This window comes from Corapipo altera, unplaced genomic scaffold (assembly GCF_003945725.1).
Source record: "Corapipo altera isolate COAL_440 unplaced genomic scaffold, ASM394572v1 49, whole genome shotgun sequence".
In the NCBI taxonomy this organism is placed as follows: Eukaryota; Metazoa; Chordata; class Aves; order Passeriformes; family Pipridae; genus Corapipo; species Corapipo altera.
In genome coordinates this window covers 1,329,979-1,347,545 of record NW_020884879.1, presented here as the reverse complement: position 1 = coordinate 1,347,545, position 17,567 = coordinate 1,329,979, and the positions used below count along the sequence as shown (strand labels likewise).

At 41.7% G+C, this 17,567-nt stretch overlaps 1 protein-coding gene and 2 long non-coding RNA genes across 6 annotated transcripts in view; 1 reads left to right on the top strand and 2 right to left on the bottom strand.

The window, feature by feature from the left end:
* The window catches only part of MIB1 (mindbomb E3 ubiquitin protein ligase 1), an 80,664-nt gene extending 75,406 nt beyond the window's left edge, over positions 1–5,258 (bottom strand). For 3 of the 4 annotated variants that reach the window (XM_027638482.1, XM_027638483.1, XM_027638484.1), the window contains exon 1: positions 4,768–5,258. In XM_027638482.1, coding sequence (XP_027494283.1) covers positions 4,768–4,993 — 226 coding nt within the window. In that variant the 5' untranslated portion in view covers positions 4,994–5,258. The remainder of the gene's footprint in view (positions 1–4,767) is intronic. The other variant, XM_027638485.1, reaches the window with a different exon arrangement.
* Positions 5,259–5,686: 428 nt separating this feature from the next.
* LOC113945119 lies at positions 5,687–11,783 on the top strand. The gene is made up of 3 exons (XR_003526952.1): positions 5,687–5,707; positions 10,921–10,992; positions 11,125–11,783. It is a non-coding gene; the product is annotated as an uncharacterized LOC113945119 (long non-coding RNA).
* A 3,594-nt stretch (positions 11,784–15,377) lies between these two features.
* On the bottom strand, positions 15,378–17,379 carry LOC113945122. The gene is made up of 2 exons (XR_003526954.1): positions 16,760–17,379; positions 15,378–15,989 (listed from the first exon to the last, which is right to left on the bottom strand). It is a non-coding gene; the product is annotated as an uncharacterized LOC113945122 (long non-coding RNA).
* Between the last annotated feature and the right edge of the window lie 188 nt (positions 17,380–17,567).

Sequence of the window (17,567 nt, the reverse complement as noted above, 5' to 3'; positions counted from 1 at the left end):
GTCCCTCCAACCTTAGTACACCATAAAATCCAGTATTCCTGATCTCCATTTGTCATTAATGTTTTTTACTATTTGAATGTTATATTAGTTTTCTACCTTTTCTACCCTGCCATGGTTATCTTCACTTTTGTCATCTATTCCCAAATCCTCCCTGGATTACTTAGCCCACCATTCCTCTGTCACCTCTCATTTATACATCAATTTTACAGCCCTTTCCTACAGTTTTTTTAAATCCATGCTCACTCCTGCAAATGTGAAAAGAAATAGAAGCAATGCTGCTCAAATTGCTATTTGAATTTGTTACAAATAGCTCTTTTGTACTAAACATAATTAGCTGGCAACATACAGCTGTCCAGTAAAAGGACATTTTAACAGTAAAATAAGATGTACAAGGGGTATCCACATCACTTACTCTTAAGCACAGAAGATGCCAATAGTGACTCCAATTACATCTGAGAACCAACAAAATCTGCTTTCCAATGGACTTACCACTCTCTACAGAACTCTAATATGCCAAAATTCCTTCGTATCATAATGACAACACTACCATCAGGTAAGGGATACCATAAACTATTTAGAAAATTGATTCGTTTACATCCTAATTTAAAAAGAAACAGCAATGCTTTGTTCTTCCCGTTCTTCCACTCCAGACAACTTTTACACTACAGCCGGACTCCAGGCAAACTGAAAACGAAGAATTCTTAAGAGATTAACCAGTTAGATTTTGACAAACTGCATGCAAACTCAAATCAGTGTTCCCACAAACATAACTAATCTATTAAATACACTGTTTGGAAGCAGCCAGCTGACCAATTATTATTATAAACACAAAATGCCAGACTTGCTAAAGCATGTGTCCTATCTGATAAGGGTATCACAACATACACATGGAGGGAGAGGGTTACTGTGTAGGAGACATGGGGGAAGGGCGCAGTAAGAGAATATATTTATTAAAAAAACAGGCCTCCCAAGTACCACTACTAAAGAAGCTATTAGGTTTTTTAACTTGTGAGGGCTCCTTTAAGTATTTACAAATAGTCACTAAAAAAATCTTGATTAAGACAATCTGCGTTAAATTACACTTGATGTGCTAAAAGCAAGAACAAATAAACAAATATGCAGGCTAAGTCATGTACGGTGGTCTGCCTTTTAAAATTCTCCAACATGTAAGACTTCATGATGAATTATACAACTTTTCAGGTTACAAAAAACCATTAATAAAAGTACAGAAAGCCACTCAGCTCTTCAACACATAACACCTAAATTTTCAACATTAGCAGAATACAGCACATAATGCTTTCCACACTGCACTGATGCACATTCTAGTTGAGGGATAATTCCACATCAAAATTCCATTTCCAGACCTCCTATGCCAACTTCCCTTGGTCAAACACAATTGGGTAAATATTTTCAGTAAGAAAATAACATTGTTACTTTGAATCAACCACACAAAAGAGGAAATGGATGACAAAGTTTGATCTAGGCTCTATTGGAAGCAAATCTTCAGAAAGACAATAAAAAAAAAGTTCCTGTAATGCTCATGAATGTTATGTGAACATAGCCAGGCGTGCTCTCTACAAACATGGTACTTGTCTGGCCTTTACCTCTGACGAAAGACTGCCTTCCCTTCTAAATATACAGCTTGAGTTTACATCCTTCTGGTTTCTGTTCAACAGCTCCAAAAACTACTCCTTTCTGTTTCTTTTCCACAAAACTACCAGAAAAAGGGGACACTCAAGACTCCTAGATCTTGGCAAAAGTTACAGAAATAGCAGGGTTTATTTGCAAGTAATCAAGCAACTACACTGCACTGCTGATGTATCACATCCCACCACTTGTCCATTGAGGAACCCACTATAGAGGACCTACCTGAAGTTTCCTTTCTTCTACCTGAAATCTCATTTCTTTTCAGATCGTTAGTTTACCAATCCCTCTCAATCACTCTGTCTCATTTAAAATAATGCTGGCCAATGTAAATATGACCACACTAAGAAGCAGCTAATATAGCTACCTTAGCAGACATAGCCAAAACACCACAAAACTTCACACTACAAATCACTCATTACCCAGATGACTACATCTGGAGCAAAGAGCTTACAAGAGATTCTTCGTGTAAACCATAAATGAGTTTTTAGTTTCCAGAAGACTGTCCTAATATCTTAGTACTAAGGCTATTTAAGTTTTATAAGAAGTTAACAGTCTCACAATGCTGGCAATAGCCTACAATCATTAAAAGACAAGAACAGCACATTTTTTAAGTCTATGAAGCATTGTTATGGCATATACATACTTATGAACACATGTACAAAACTCAAGTTTCTTTTTTTTTTTTTAAATAGAATGAGCTTCAAGCACTACGTCTGTAACAAAGTAAGTTTCAGATCCATCACTGCTGTTTCTGGCTGCATAGGCCTCAAACTCATCAAAGCAGCAACTCTGCCTGCAAGCACCACTTTTAAGAACTTACAATCCAGACCGATTTTTAACACCTCACAGAATGAACTCCCCACAAAGGCCAATTTAATTTTGCTTTTTACTACTATATTTTTATATCTAATTTCTCTATAAACTTACAATCATGTCGTGACTGTAAATTTGTGAACCAGAGAATTTTTTTTAATTTTAAACTATAAGAGCCTTGATTTCACATCCTGCTAAGTATCATCAAACAAAAAGCCACCCCACATTCTATATTTCCTTGCTCAACAGCATCATTATTAATACTACCATTACAAATTCCTGTCACCTAATCCAACTTACGTAAATGCCCCTAGAGACAGTATCAAACTATCATCCAAAGTCAGTCCTTTAATCCAAACAATGGATAGTAACTAACATGGAGAAAATATAAGTCACTACAAAAAGGTGAAGAAGGGAAGTGATTTGCACAAGACTACAAAGTGAATCAGCAGTAAAACCAAGATTTCAATCCAAATTTACAGCATTCTAACTCCATTAACTTTGCTCTTTTGCTCCTACTATTTCACACATTTTTACTCTTCCTATCTCCAGGGAACCATGACCTCAAAAGTAACTCCCTCCAGCAAAAAGCAACCCTGGGTAGTGCCATGCAACACTTCCATAAGGATGATGCACGTGTTGGCCAGAAACCTCAGGAAGAGAAATACCATTTTTCTAAGCCTGACAACAGCAGTGTTTATGAGTTTTCCACACAGCAGTATACACAGTCCTACCTGAAACAGAAATGAAAATTCTAATACAAAAGTAATTAGAAAGACTGGGGAAAAAAAAACAACCAACAACAACAAACCACCAAACAAACAATAAAGCCCCACAAAAAAAAAAAAAAAGCAGGGTTAGAACAGCTAAAACTGAGCCTTAAGTCTAGGCTTCCAGATGCAGTTAACCGGATACTGTCTGCTTGCAAATACGTCCAGCAGAGCCAGAACAATGAGCATTCGAGGCTCATATTCAACATCTATGCATATACTTCAGTTCTAAGCAGAAGCAGTCCTGCTGGTTTCTGCAGGACATCAAATGCAAGTAAAGTTTCAAAGCATAAATGTCTGCAAGACGAGGGCTGACAACTGGAAAGACTACTCTTAACTTCTTGTTTTAAAACAAAAAAACAGTCATGAATCCAGGAGAGAGGAAGGTGCCCAGCCACAGAAAAATTAAAACCATCTCAAAGGTTCACCATGAATATGTAGGGGTTTTTTCTTAGTAATACTTTTTGTAATCAATTAGGGTGAATTCCATAATTCTGTCTCCTCGAAAGTCCTTTAGCTTCAACCCACTGCTACAATTTTCCTTTCTGTAATACTACACATGGCTGGCACAAAGATGGTCTCTTCATGATGTTCTAAATGAAAGACATATTAGAAAAGCAGTACAACCAAGTACCTCAATAAATCAGTCCAATCACTTCATCATTGAGGCAATCCTGTCTAGCCCGAAAATCGCCTTGTTAAATTTCTGATGAAACTTAACATTGTAAATATTTTTCTTTGTGAGTTTTCACCGTAAAAAGAGGTGCTAAAACGAACATTTCCCTGCAGTGCTTGCAACACTAACACTGCCGCATAGTATCAGTGCAGATCTAAATCCATTGTCCAAAATGACTGGACTTAAAGCACACATATCAAGCAGTCAAACAGTTAAAAGAATGAACGAATGTGCTTTTTCCTCCCCCCCAGTACCTTCGCTATCTTACGGCTGGTCTGGCAATACAGATAAAAGGCAACGTGCAGACTACAAGACAAAACCGTGTTTCAACCACTTAATGTGATCTGTAGCGAAAAGGTGCTGTACTTCTCTTTTGCAATCCCCCCCTATACTGGACTCAAGAATGACTGTCATCCTTTCACAAAAGCACTCTAAAACATAAATTCAAGAAGGGAAGGGGTGGGGTTCTGAAAACAAGCCCAAACCTTGATGAATCCCCCTCTCTGTTGCCTCTCCCCACCGCCCCCCCAAGAACACCGGGAGCCCGCTGTTTGTGGCAGATCACTTCTGCCTTGTCTACCCCAATTTAGCAGCCCCAGGACAACTTCTCCTCTCCCCTCGGCCCCACGCTACCGATCTGTCCCAAGTCAGCGTGTACACACACACGGACACCCACGCGAAGGGAGGGGGAGGGTGTACGACTCCCGCCCTCCACCCAAAACCTCGGGAAAGGGGAAAGAAGGGGCGCCATCCGCCCCCGGGAGAGGACCCCCAGCACCCCCCAAAAGCACCCCGGGGCGCTGCCCCCGAACCCGCCGCGGCCGGGGGGTCCCTGCCCTCCCTCCCTCCCTCCCCGCTCACCGGTGGGCGCGCTGTCGAGGATGCGCAGGTCGTAGGCCCCGGAGCAGCGGTAGTTGGCGGCGGTGCCGTTGTCCCACACCACGACCACCTCCTCGGGGCTCTCGAAGCTGCGCACGGTGCCCACATGGCCCTCGCCGCCATCCTGCTTCCCCCACTTCCAGTCCGGGCCCCGCACCACCCGGGCCCCGACCCCTTCCATCACCCGGTTGTTCCGCGAGCTGCTCATCCCGGCGGCGGCGCCCCGGGGCGGGCGGAGGGGGCGCGCAGCCCGCAGGCGGCGGAGGGGGACCCCGATGGGAGCGGCTGCCTCGGGCGCCGGGCGGGAGTCTCCGTCCGGCTCTTCTCCCCGCTCGTTTGTTTCCTTCCTTCCTTCCTCCCCGCCTCCCTACGCGCCCATTCCCAGGCCCCGGTGGCACCCCCCGCCCGCTCCCACCGCGGCCCCGCTCCCGCCGCTACATCCGGGACCTGCGCCCGCAACGGCGGCGGCTCCACGGAGACCGGCGGGGCCGCCCCCACCCCACCGCGCTGCGCATGCGCGGCCGCCGCGGCGGGCGCGGCGCTGGAGCGCCCCCTGCGGAGCCGCGGCGGGAACTGCCCCGATCCCCTGCCCCGATCCCGGGGCTGCGCCCCCGGGAACGGCAGGAAGCGGAGGAGGGAACAGAGGGTTGTTTATCCCTACCGGCAGGGTTACCTGCGGCTTCTCCAGCTCGCCAGCCTGGCGATTCCTTCTGGAATCGCGGAGTCCTGTCCAGGGCTGCGGCGCCGCTCCGCCCGGCGCTGAGGCGATGTGGTGGTGGCGGCGCCGGGAGCGGTTCCTGCGGACGGGCTTCCCGTACCGCCCTCCTCCTCCATCCACGAGTTGCTCGTATCGCCTCTCCTACAGTGGCAGAGGGATTTTCAATTAAACTGTATCAAGGAAGCCGTCCGCGGTCTAGCTTAGGTAAATGGATGGGGCTCTGAACAACCAGGTCTAGTGAAAGGTGTCCCCTACCCATGGCAAGCTTTAAACTGAAAGAGGGCAGGGTTGGGTTGGATATGCGGAAGAAATTCTTTATGTGAGGGTAGTGAGGCACTGGGACAGGTTGCCCAGAAAAGCTGTGAATGCCCAATCCCTGGGAGTGTTCGAGGCCAGGCTTGATGGGACTTTGAGCAACCTGGTGTAGTGGAAGGTGTCCCTGCCCATGGCAGGGCAGGCTGGAACGAGATGATCTTTAAGGTCTCTTCCAACCCAAACCATTCTATGATTCTGCAATTCTGTGATTCTAAATCTGTGTAGTGTTTTTTGAGTTACTTCTGTGTCCTGAAATCCCATTTTCTTTTCAAACTGTGGACACAAGTCTTGCATTCCTACTGAGGTGAGTGAGTCTGGGGGAGCTGTGCTTCTGTAGCTCAGGGGCATTTTTAGCTGGTATTCAGGTGCCCAAGTCAGCCAAAGGGAGGAACTGATACCTCCACCTGCCCTTCCCACTTTTGGGCATCCCTCCTGGATGATGTACCTGCTCAAAGGTCAAGGACACACCTGCAATGCAATTCTTAATCAACTACCCTCTTCATTAGCTTCATGATACTCAAGAATTTCCTTTAACTGCGCATATCCTCACTAATCTTTTACAGAATCTGATTCTTCATTTTTAAAAGGGTCCTCTAATTGTTTTCTCTCTCTCTAACCATGTTCTGTGCCGCCTTTTTAAAAGCATCCATCTTAAAGGACAGACAAGTATAAACTAGACAAAAGAAAACCATTTCTTAGTCATCGGGGATATGGCTGATAAAACCCAGCCCAGCTACCATTGTGTCCTGGGTATTTTTACTGTTTCTATGCTTTCTTCCACCTTTGTAGTTATTAATATGGCTAGAAGAGTCTATCAGATCATTTTCTAACTTCTTTTGTGTAGTTTTTTACCACATGTATAGCAGAGGAATATGAACATGTAACCACCAGACTACCACCACATTCCGCGCATAATTCATTCCTTCCTAACCCATGCTAAGGCTAAAGAATGCTGCCTTAAACATGAAATTGTATCCTGACAATGGGCGATCCCAAGCAGTGTCCAATTTCTGCTTCTGCAGTGAAAACCTCAGAACTTCACAGATACCACCCTAGAGGAGCATGCAATTGCCAGGCAATGTGGTTTTTTAGCATACGCTTCTCCTCATAGTAAAGGTACCCACAGTTTGTGCTAGCTTATTGCACTGGTGCATGGCAGAATTTCCCAGAAATTCTGGACAGTTCTTGGTTTATCAAAGGATCTGTCTAGGCTCTTATGGGAATAATTTTCCCATCTGCCTCATTCTACTTTTTCATGCCTTGGTTCATGCTTATCTAAGGATAACCAAGGGCACGTTTTTTTGATTACTCTTTGATACAGTTGGATAAAAAATGTGTGCCAAAAAATCCCATCGAAGTCTGAGATAGGAATTAGTTCTCCTAGAGAGAATCAGAAGAGTTACATTTATTTTTCCAAGAAGAATATCTCCTAAATCACAGACCACAAGAGAGTCTGCTGCTGCTGCTGCAGTTCAGCAGCCATGCATGTGGGTAGATACTATCCTGGAGCTTCTTCTCTCCTGATAATCCTACTAACGACTCATGCTCTGTCTATCACAAAATCCCCTGCGTCTCCTCCTACTCACCTGCTTTTTCTATCCTATGATTTACTTGCAAAAAACAAAATCTCTAAAGATGCCTGGATTATTTCAGAGGTGTCTTAGACAAACAAAAATATAGGTAGTAACTGGAACCCAGCATCTCTTGGACTGAATGTGAATGTTCCCCTAACAGCTAACAGGGAGTCATCTGTTGCTCAAAATACAGAGGCTTGAACCATTTTATTTGTGTGGTGGAAAATAAAGACTGGATAGACCGATCCGATATATTCACTTGCCAATGATTACATGACTGATTTCTGCAACTCTAATCTCCTGTCATTTCTAGACCTATACAGCCACAAAGTTGTGGAAGTTGCAAAATTCTCATTGGCTACATGATTAGGTTTTCCAGAATCCCAAATATTTGACAATGTTATCTCTTTGAATCAGACATTATATTATATATTCTGTGGACCTGCTTGGTTTTTAACCAGCCAATAAGAAAAAAGGGTATTTAGCTCTTAAACCTTTTATTTGAATTAGCCTTCAAAATAACCCATAAATACCAGTTTGAGATGGAGATTTAAAAAGTGACAACAGAGAATGGAAAAGGATATAGCTTTGGGGAAAGATTTATTTGTCAAGTTGGGCATTTAGTGGTCCTTTATGATATTCTGCTGGTAGCAGCCACAAGAATATATATCAGCATTTGTACTAGAATAATAAGCAACAGAATCTAATTTTGAGTAAGCACCTGAAGATTATTTGAGATTCACAGAAGGACAGAAATAGAAGAATCAGAACATGATAGCAAAAAGAAAAAAGAGAGCTTTGAACTTTTTGAGAAGAAGCTGAAGTAAAATTAGAGATAAATAAACAAGCAACTGTATAAACAAGATGAAGATTCCATAGGAAGTTGGATCCAATTAACATGTTGTGACAAGAAAGTAACAAATACAGCATTTTCAGATATGTATTAGCATTTTCTTTAGACCGGGAAACTAGTCATAGTAACACCTCTAGGAAAGAACTCATATTAATTTTTCAGCTGGAAAAACCCTTGTTGGCTTAAGGCCTTTTGTGAGGCAGAAAGGGTTAGCTCCTTGGCTGGCTGGTTGCACACAGAATAGATGCATGTGGATTTTCAGTTGTCTCTAACAAGTCCCTGGTCTCTCATTAGGACTGTTCTCTTCTCGTGATGTGTGCTGAGAGCTTATCACATCTCCTAAACTTGCATTTGCCCCTCATTGCACAGGAGGAGAATTGAGCCCTGAGGGACGTCGCTGGTGACCAGCCACCAGCAAGATGTGGCCTCACTCACCACAACCCTTTGAGCCCTGTCCTTCAGCCAGTTCTTTGCCCAGTGTGTAGTGAACCTACTCATCCCACCATTGGACAACTTGTCCAGAAGGATGCTGTAAAGGACAATATCAAAAGCCTTACTAAAATCCAGAAAAACTGCAACCATTACCTTCCCTTCATTCACTAGATGTGTGACCTTATCACAAAAGGGTATCAAATTGGTTAAACGGACTTTCCCTTGTGAACCCATGTGCTCATAATCCAGGTAATTTAATCTGTCAGTCCTCAGATTGTGGGGGGGAAATGCCATGTAAAACCTCACTACTAAAGTTAGGAGATGGGGTTTTTTTTCTTTGCTTTCTTTGCTTTGTGGGTCTACAGTCTAGAAATCATACTTGCTTACAACCCTCCTCAAACCTAGCACCAGCAGAGGAATAGGACTGCGTGGTTTTCTCCCACTGTTCCTGTTATAGGAGGAGGCCACCAGGGCAGACTGGCAGAGCAGTAATGCCTTAAGCTGCTGCAGCAGAAGCATTTCCCTGAACAGTGCTGCTGCCTGCCCTGTGAGGCAGGGCTCGCTTGGAACACCTCAGGTAGTTGTGACAGAGCAGTTGAATCGCAGGCTGGAGGAAGGGAGTCCAGAGAGCTCTAGGCATACTGGCCTGTAATTGCAAAGACTCATTCACATGCATTCAGTGCAGGAATCTGGATGCCCAAAATGAGCTACTGAACAGAGTTCCCTTCTGGCTACCCGAAATTATGTATATTGCTGAGTCATGCCATCCTCCAGCTGGTGATTATGGTCTTCCTCACCACTTCCTGCCATATTAGAGCAATCCAGTGAGAGGCCAAGAGAGAAGACCTCTGGTTTATGCAGAATTCAGTGCTGTGCATACCCTAATGACATCCCTGTAAACATCTTGTTATTGTTGGAGAGCATATTGACTTTTTGTAAGAGCATCTGCTACCCTCCTAGAGGGTAGGGCAGCCCTCAAGACAATCCTCATAGAGTCACAGGAAATAGAACCTTGGAGGACATCCAGTCTATGATCCTATCCATCTAAGCTGTTCCAGAAGGCTGCTTGCCTAAACTCTACCTGGTTGCCTTTGAGTTCTGTAAAATGTCATGCTCCAGCAGAAAATCATAATATAAGTATTTGCATGGATTGAAGAGAGACTCTGGTAGAAGTTCTGGACTGTCTTTTTTGATTAAACCTGAACTTGTAGTGTAGGATCTGGAACATGCAATGCAGAAAGGGAACTGTGCCTATTCCAGTAGAGAATTCCATGTGAAAGGCCTGCTTTTATACATTTCAGAAGAAAAAAATCTCAACTTCTCGGAAAGATAATTTTTAACTTGTGGTGTTCTGAGGTTTTGTTTACTATCTTGCACAAACCCTGAATTCTTATAATTTTTCATATGAAGGGCATACATAAATAGCTTCCTAGGAGTTGAGAAAGAGCATCTAGTTTACATATAATGAGAAGATTGTCGTTTTCTTTTTAAAATACAAAGAGCTTAATTATTTATACTGCTCTGAGTCCAAAAATTCTGCCTCCTCAGTTCAACAAGCAAGTTTTTTTAGTCCCCCCCCCTTGAAAAATGAAGGCATTCTAGATTTTAATATTATGGTTTCCCCAAAGGGGGTTTTATAATGGAGTTTTTTCCTGTGGACAAAAGTATCAGGAAAAGAAATTAGGAAAAAGTAAGCAACTGCCTTGTTTTTATCGAAATACACCCACTTTTCTGGGTGGAACTAACTCAACAAGTGAGGAAGCAAGATGGAATTATTGGCAAATGAGATGAAAAATACTGGTTTACTGTAAAAAAAAACCAACCTGCCCCAAATGTATTTTTCTTTAATTTTTGTGGGCTTTTTTTTAAGAAAAGTATGTAACCCCTCTCCACAGAAACTTCTGGTCTGATGAACATGCCACATCTTTTAAAATGAAAATGTACGTAATGTACGTAATGTACATAATGTAATTTTCTGGAACCTGAAGTACCAGTTAGGAACTTCAGGGCATATCCGGTTTATCCGTAGTTTATAGTAAAAAACAACCCTAATTCCTCAGCCTCTGCTGCCATCGCGTGGCCATGAACCATCCATTAATGCTAAAATTCACCCAATCCTCTTAACTTGTTGCACTGTATTTCCTCAGCTTTATTTACCAGGTTCATTACCCATAACACAATCCAATTTTCTTCCTCAATTTTCAGAAATATCATGAATAATTGATTTTGATTTTTTTTCCTAGTTTCTGCAGATTGAAATATTGTTAATGCCAGATAGTGAGCAAGTCGGTCATGCAACACAGCAAATTGCTTTGGTGGGTTTGGTTTTCGTTCTGCTACTGGTATCCCTCTATGAAACTGGTAATCAGTGGGTTAATGTATTAACCCACCTTGTCCATAACGCTGTTTCTTTCCCTAAGGAGTTCTATCTGCTAATTCTTTTCTAGGAAGGAAAAGCAGCTGAGCAGAGAACAGATAATACATACGTCACTTCATCTTCCTGCTGTGAAACAACAGTAACCCCACAGAGATCTGCTAAAAAAGAAGAAATTTTTTTCTGCATCTGGCTAAAAACTTCCACATGTCAAAAAAAAGTGGTTTAGGATAAAGAAGATTACTTTTCTGTGACAGGAGCATCCTGGAATCTTCTTCCTTGGTTAACGCTTTAAGTTTTACTATGCTGAACTATTTTGAGTGGAGAGAAAACAACATATCTGTGAGGTTAAGCTTGGGTTTAGATATTCAAAGACAAAATAAAATAAGTAAAAATTCTGTAGCAATCTGGGCCATACACACTACAATACCATGTACCCCTGTTTGAATATCTATACAAATTCTCCTCCTTCAGCATAGCTCAGAGGGTTAAAAAATGTATACTTTTACTGATATTTTCAAAGGTTTAGCCACATGTTGGTGTTTTATTCATAGACGATTTTTAAATTAGTTGATGCATTGAAAGGAGGCATTAATTCCTTCCTGATATTAAATTTCCTGATTGCAAAGATTGTAAAGAAAGTACTCACTTAAAATTCTCAGATGTAATCAGAACCAGCTAGGTTATATTTTTAGACTGATAGGAAAATAAACTGTCTCCATGACTCATCAAGATATTTTAAGAATGTTCCTAATTCATTTGCATGATAATTTTTGTTGCAGTCACTGTGGCTGATTGTGTGCTTACAGTCAAGTACAGGTCTGTCTTGTATTACAAAGGCACTCAATATGCACTAAGTAATACCTAAAAGGTGACTTAAGCACCGAATAATATCCATGTTTAATTTTAATAATCTGCCAAAATAGTAACAAACATCGAGTAACTCAAGCAGAATCTAAATGTTCTATGTTTTGTCACAAGAAAATAGTCCCAGTCACATCATTATGTAATCCTAAATTCTAAGAAGTAAGATTTCCAGTATACTCTAACAGACTTGTTGAAATCTGTATTTATTAAAAAAACAGCTAGAAATTTAAAAAAAATATCTGTTGCTGAACAAGGCCAAATGTTTTGCATAAAGTAAACATTTTTAAAATATGTTTCATTTAAATTTGTGTCTAATGCTTCTAAATAATTTTCACCCTTAACATGCTAAAGAAAATGTATGAAATTTTCTAAAGGAAAAAGATTAATTGGACATATTTCTGACTCTGCTGAATTCAGCTGGAGCCATACTGTTGATGTAGGCAGAACAAGAGTTTACCAAATGTATATAGAAGTTATTTGGTTGGGGGTGGGTGACATTACTATGAAGCTTTCTAAAATGCTTTGGTTTTGTGTTTGAAATACCAGATACAAATTTTTATCCTCTTTGAAGTGATTATGAAGAAATGAAAATAGGTAAATAAAATTAAGAATGTACTTTATGCTACAGTAAATACTCCTTGGAGACAGGATGAAATTTAACCTAGATTCAACACCCTGTACTTTACTCCTACAAAAATTCTCTAAGTCCTGCAGCAGCTTCTCTTAACATTTTTAATGAAAAAAATTCTTAAGATAAATGCTCTCAATATATTTCCTCGCTTTCAAATTATTTTATACTGTACTGTCTCATATTCTCAGTTTTCAACATGTCCTGGATCTTTGATTTCTGAACAAAACAATCAATTTTAAATTAATAGACATTTGTGACAGTTACACTCAGCTATATAGCAAACATTCGTTGTAACTCATTTTAACATTCGTTGTAACTCTTCCGTGAACATTTTACATTACACAAAACAAAGTTTTATTTAAATATTAAATATTTAAATATTATTTAATATTAAATAAATATTTTAGAATTTTTATATTATGAACCAAATTGGTCTGATGCTCTACTAACCACAATTTTGTATTTAGCAGTTCTCCACCTGTATTCAAAGGCAGGGAACCAGTTTCATGTAGATTAAATCCTGCAAGAGTCATCCCAAGGGAGACAAATATTGAGAAGACTTCCTGTTGCAGCAGCTGTTGAAGATATCTTCAACCACCTAAACAGAGAATGAAACAACACCTGCTACACCTGCTGAATTGAAATACATTTTAATTGGGAAGAAGTTAAATCAAAGTTTAAGGGAAGAAGTTAAATCAAATTATCATAGAATCCTAGAATGGCCTGGGTTGGAAGGGACCTTGAAAATCATCCAGTTTCAACCCTCCTGCCATGGGCAGGGGCACCTTCCACTAGACCAGGTTGCCTGAAGTCCCATCCAACCTGGCCTTGAACACTTTCAGGGATGGGACATCCACAACTTTACTAAAATCTCTGAATCAACCCTCTTTCAGTTTAAAGCCAATTTCCCCTTGTCCTACCACTACTAGCCTTTGTAAAAAGTCCCTCTCCAGCTCTCTTTAAGTAGCCCCCATTTAAGTACTGAAAGGCTGCTGTAAGGTCTCCCTAGACCCTTCTCTTCCGCAGGATGAACAACTTCATCTCTCTCAGCCTGCCTTCACAGGAGAAGTGCTCCAGCCCTCTGATCATCTTCATGGCCTTTTTCTGGAGCCACTCCAACAGGTCCACATCTTTCCTGTGCTGAGGACCTCAGAGCTCGACACAGTACTCCAGGTGGGGTCTCACAAGGACAAAGTAGAGGGGGAGAACCATCTCCCCTGCTAGCCACAATCCTTTTGGTGCTGTCCAGGAAGCTGTTGGCCTTCTCGGATGCAAATGATTGCCAGGTCATGTTGAGTTTCTCATCCGCCAACACGTGACCCAAAAAATTCCTTTTGAATCCTATGTTCCTTCCAATTTTACCACTGTAAAGGGCTGAGAAATATTTCATGAGGGAGTGAAGAATCATGGAATAAAAACATAAGGATGCATAGGAACAGAGAGATAATAGCAAGACTAGCAAAGCTCAAGAAGGGGACAAGCAGAAGCAGTTATTCCTAGTGCCACAATTACTGATTTTTTTTCATGAGCACTAAGAGTACCAACATAAACACAGCCTGGCTTTCTTCCTCTGAAATTTGAAGAGCCTCCAACATCGAACATTTTCACTGACTTCATTAATTCCCTACTTCATTCATACTTTAAGGAAAGAAAAATCTATAATATGCATGAGGGAGGCTTAAGAAATGCTGAATTGAATTTTTCAAACACACTTTTTTCCCCGTTCCCCTGCTGATAATAAATATTAGCAACATTAAGAGCCTTCTTCCCTGCTTTAATGGAAAACTTCTCAGATGTTTTATGCATGGATTTGGAGCTTTTTAAATGTTCCCAAGATAGGTCACACTGACAAAAGATATTTTTCCCATTTTGTCATATGAATGCTAAAGGTAAAAAAATATAAAAAAATAAAATCAAACAGAACATCAAATTTAAAACTCTGAGGTTCACTTCGCTCCACCTCAGAAGTGCTGCCTATTGAAATCCATTCCAAGAGCGGGACTACAGAGAACTGCAGTGGGACCAGCTTGCAATTGTCCACTGGCATGTCTGTAAGAACATAATGACTCTATTCCAAACCCCAAATGATCACAGAACTGCCTCCCCTAACAAAAAATAACATAAAGACAACCTAGTGCAGCCTCCTAGTTAAAAAAGGTAAATGAAACTGTGACTCTTCGATTGCTTCTGTCAATTATTATCTATTGCTTAAGCAAAATAAATTGGAAGACAACATGAAAGAACAATCCTGTGCCCTTTCATTTCTGCTTAATCTATAATCCATTACTGGTGGGTTGAGGCAATCGTTTCATGAAGCACTTAAGAGAGCAGAGACCATAGTGCAAATAGCAAGTCTTTCTGAGAATGTAGAACTCTCTTCCTCTGAAAAAAATGCAGTTAGAGTTCAAAACACCATAGTGATCACCTTGTTTTTTCATACACATATAATATGCAATTACTCAATTGCTTGGAAGTGTTTGTAATATGAGCAGCATACAGCCTTTTCTTTATCAGCTCTGCAGAATGCATTGTAGGTCAAAGGACAACCTTTTAAAGACTTAAAAAACCCCAACACTGGAACTGGAGGATCTGATGGGGATTGCTTGAAATAGAAGGAAATTATTAACATTACTGCTATTGTCAGTGTAGCAACATATTTACATAGTAGAAAAACAAAAACAAAAACAAAACCAAAAAGCTGAGTACTTCTCCGTACATGTAATTTGTTTCAGTTTGCCTATGGCATGTCACTTATCTGACCTTGTTAATATTCCCATGAGTAACCAACACAAGGTAGGGAGGAGTCAAATACAAAGACAAACCTCATCAACCTTTGCGAGTGGATCCTTTTTTCAGGCATGCAATCTCTCTTAATTGTTGATTAAACTACTGGTTTTGTATGTCTCAAAGGCTTTCTCTAATCATCAACAGCCACATCTTTCACTTCTCAGTCAAACGTGTATATGCACTTATAAGCCTTCTAGACCCAAGGACAGTCTGTGTCCTCTTCTTTCTCAGATGTTTGGGATTTTTCTTTTCTTTAGTTTTTGGGTGACTCAAGGATTCTTCAGCTTAATGGGGATAGGACTTGAATGCGGGAGAACAATCTGTTGCAAGGAACAACCAGTTTCCTCCTTCGGACATTGCAGGTTCCTCTGCATCCTGAAGTCTAGTCCTCAGTTCAGCCAAATTAGTCTCTCCAAAGATTCCTAAATTCATGTTGTTGATGAAGCCTCCATGTTCTGTGAATTAAGCTATCCACTCCAGCTGCTCACACTGTAGTGTTCCTTCATGATAAATCCTTTTATCTGTGGTGTCCAACACACATTCCCAGCAAGTCAGGACCAAGACCTGAATACGAGTGCTCTCCATCAGCAGAGGAAGTACCGTGTTGATGACAGTAGGTTTTCCACCCATTCAGATTCCTGTTTTTGTAACAGCTGAAGGGAAAAAGAAACAAACCCTAGATCATTCCTGCCTCTGCTTACCAATTCCCATACTCTTTTCAATGGCTGCAGTAGCTCTGCCCCCATGTTTCCAGAAGCTTTGGACGGCTGACTAGACAGATATTTTAAAATTTCTCCAGATCTCTGCAATACTCTCTTACTAGTTCACCTTTCTTAACACATCAATTAATTACTCTGCATACTTTGATCATGCTGATTCTTTAATGAGAAATCCTTAAAACTGTACAAACTACTTTTACTTGAGAAGAAGGTGATAAGTAGAAGATTTCTGCTTCTCAGATTGAACAGTAAAACACGCTTGATGTTTCAAAATCCCAAATCCAAATAAGCAAAGCAATCAGAAACAACCATTTGGTTGCAAAATCTTTAGATATTACAATGGGGTTCCATGATAGTTGTCAAAGCAGGAGTGGAATCCCCCATTGCTGCACCAAGCAGACTGTTTGGTTACACAGTATGAAGATGATAGCGTTTTTCTCTACGGAAAGCTGAAGTCCCTTTCAGTATTTCTCTATGTTAAGCTGTGGTGCAATATCCAAGTGCTTGTTCATAGTGAACAAGAAAATGTCGGGCTGAGAATGCTTTATGTCAGAGCAGAATCTCTATGGTAAGATCTGTCCTAGTAAGGGAGAACAACTGAAAAAGGTCATATCTCTTTTTCTTTTCTTTTTTTTTTTTTTTAAGATTTTAAAATTTGGTTATAGCAAGAAAACACAGATAAGGTAAGAAGTGAAGAGTCTCACCAAGCAAGGTTTGTCTTCTCTCAGCAGTTCATAGAGCCAAGCCATAAAATAAGGAGAGGCAAAGTACTTCTGTGTCCCATGCTGCATGCCTACATCTCAGATAGCAGATGCTCGGTTCCAAGATTTTTGTGTTATCAGCTCTGCTCCTAGGACTTTGCCAAAGAAAAGACACAGATACTGTGCATCTTTTTCTGAAGCTGAACGGGGGAGCATCTGAGTTAGTAAACATACGAGGGCCTCCAAGCAACAATCCATATAGCTGAAAAGGGAGCAGGCAGAAATTCTCTTGGGAGTTAGACATACCTCTGCATCTCTCTGTTCCTCACTAATGCCTTATAACAGCAGTGGTAAGTGGAAAAGCGGTTGCACTCTTCAGTCTCACGTAAAATATTTGGAGAGATATTGCTGACTAACCAGTGCTGCCTTTGGAAGCCTCCATGTCCCCTCTTCCTCCTGTACGATACAGAACTCCTGTCCTGTGCAAATAACAGCGTTCGGGAAGGGGACACGCTGCCTACCCGGGAATGACTGAGTTTCCACACGCCTGCATCAGCTGCTCCTATCTGACCCCCCACACCCTCCCTGCCTGAGGGAAAGAGCCGGGGCAAGGCGACCCCGCGGGCGGCCCTGGATGGCACCTGCCGTGGGGCCGCCGTGCCGCGGAGCAGCCGGTGCTGGCGGCGGCCGCTGGGACACCCTAGGCCGCCCAGGATTGCCTCCCCTGCGGGCAGGGCTGCGACCGAGCCCGGTCGTGACCCCTCGGAGTCGGCCCCAGGCCCGGCCAGCAGTGCGGGGGCGGTGCGGGGAT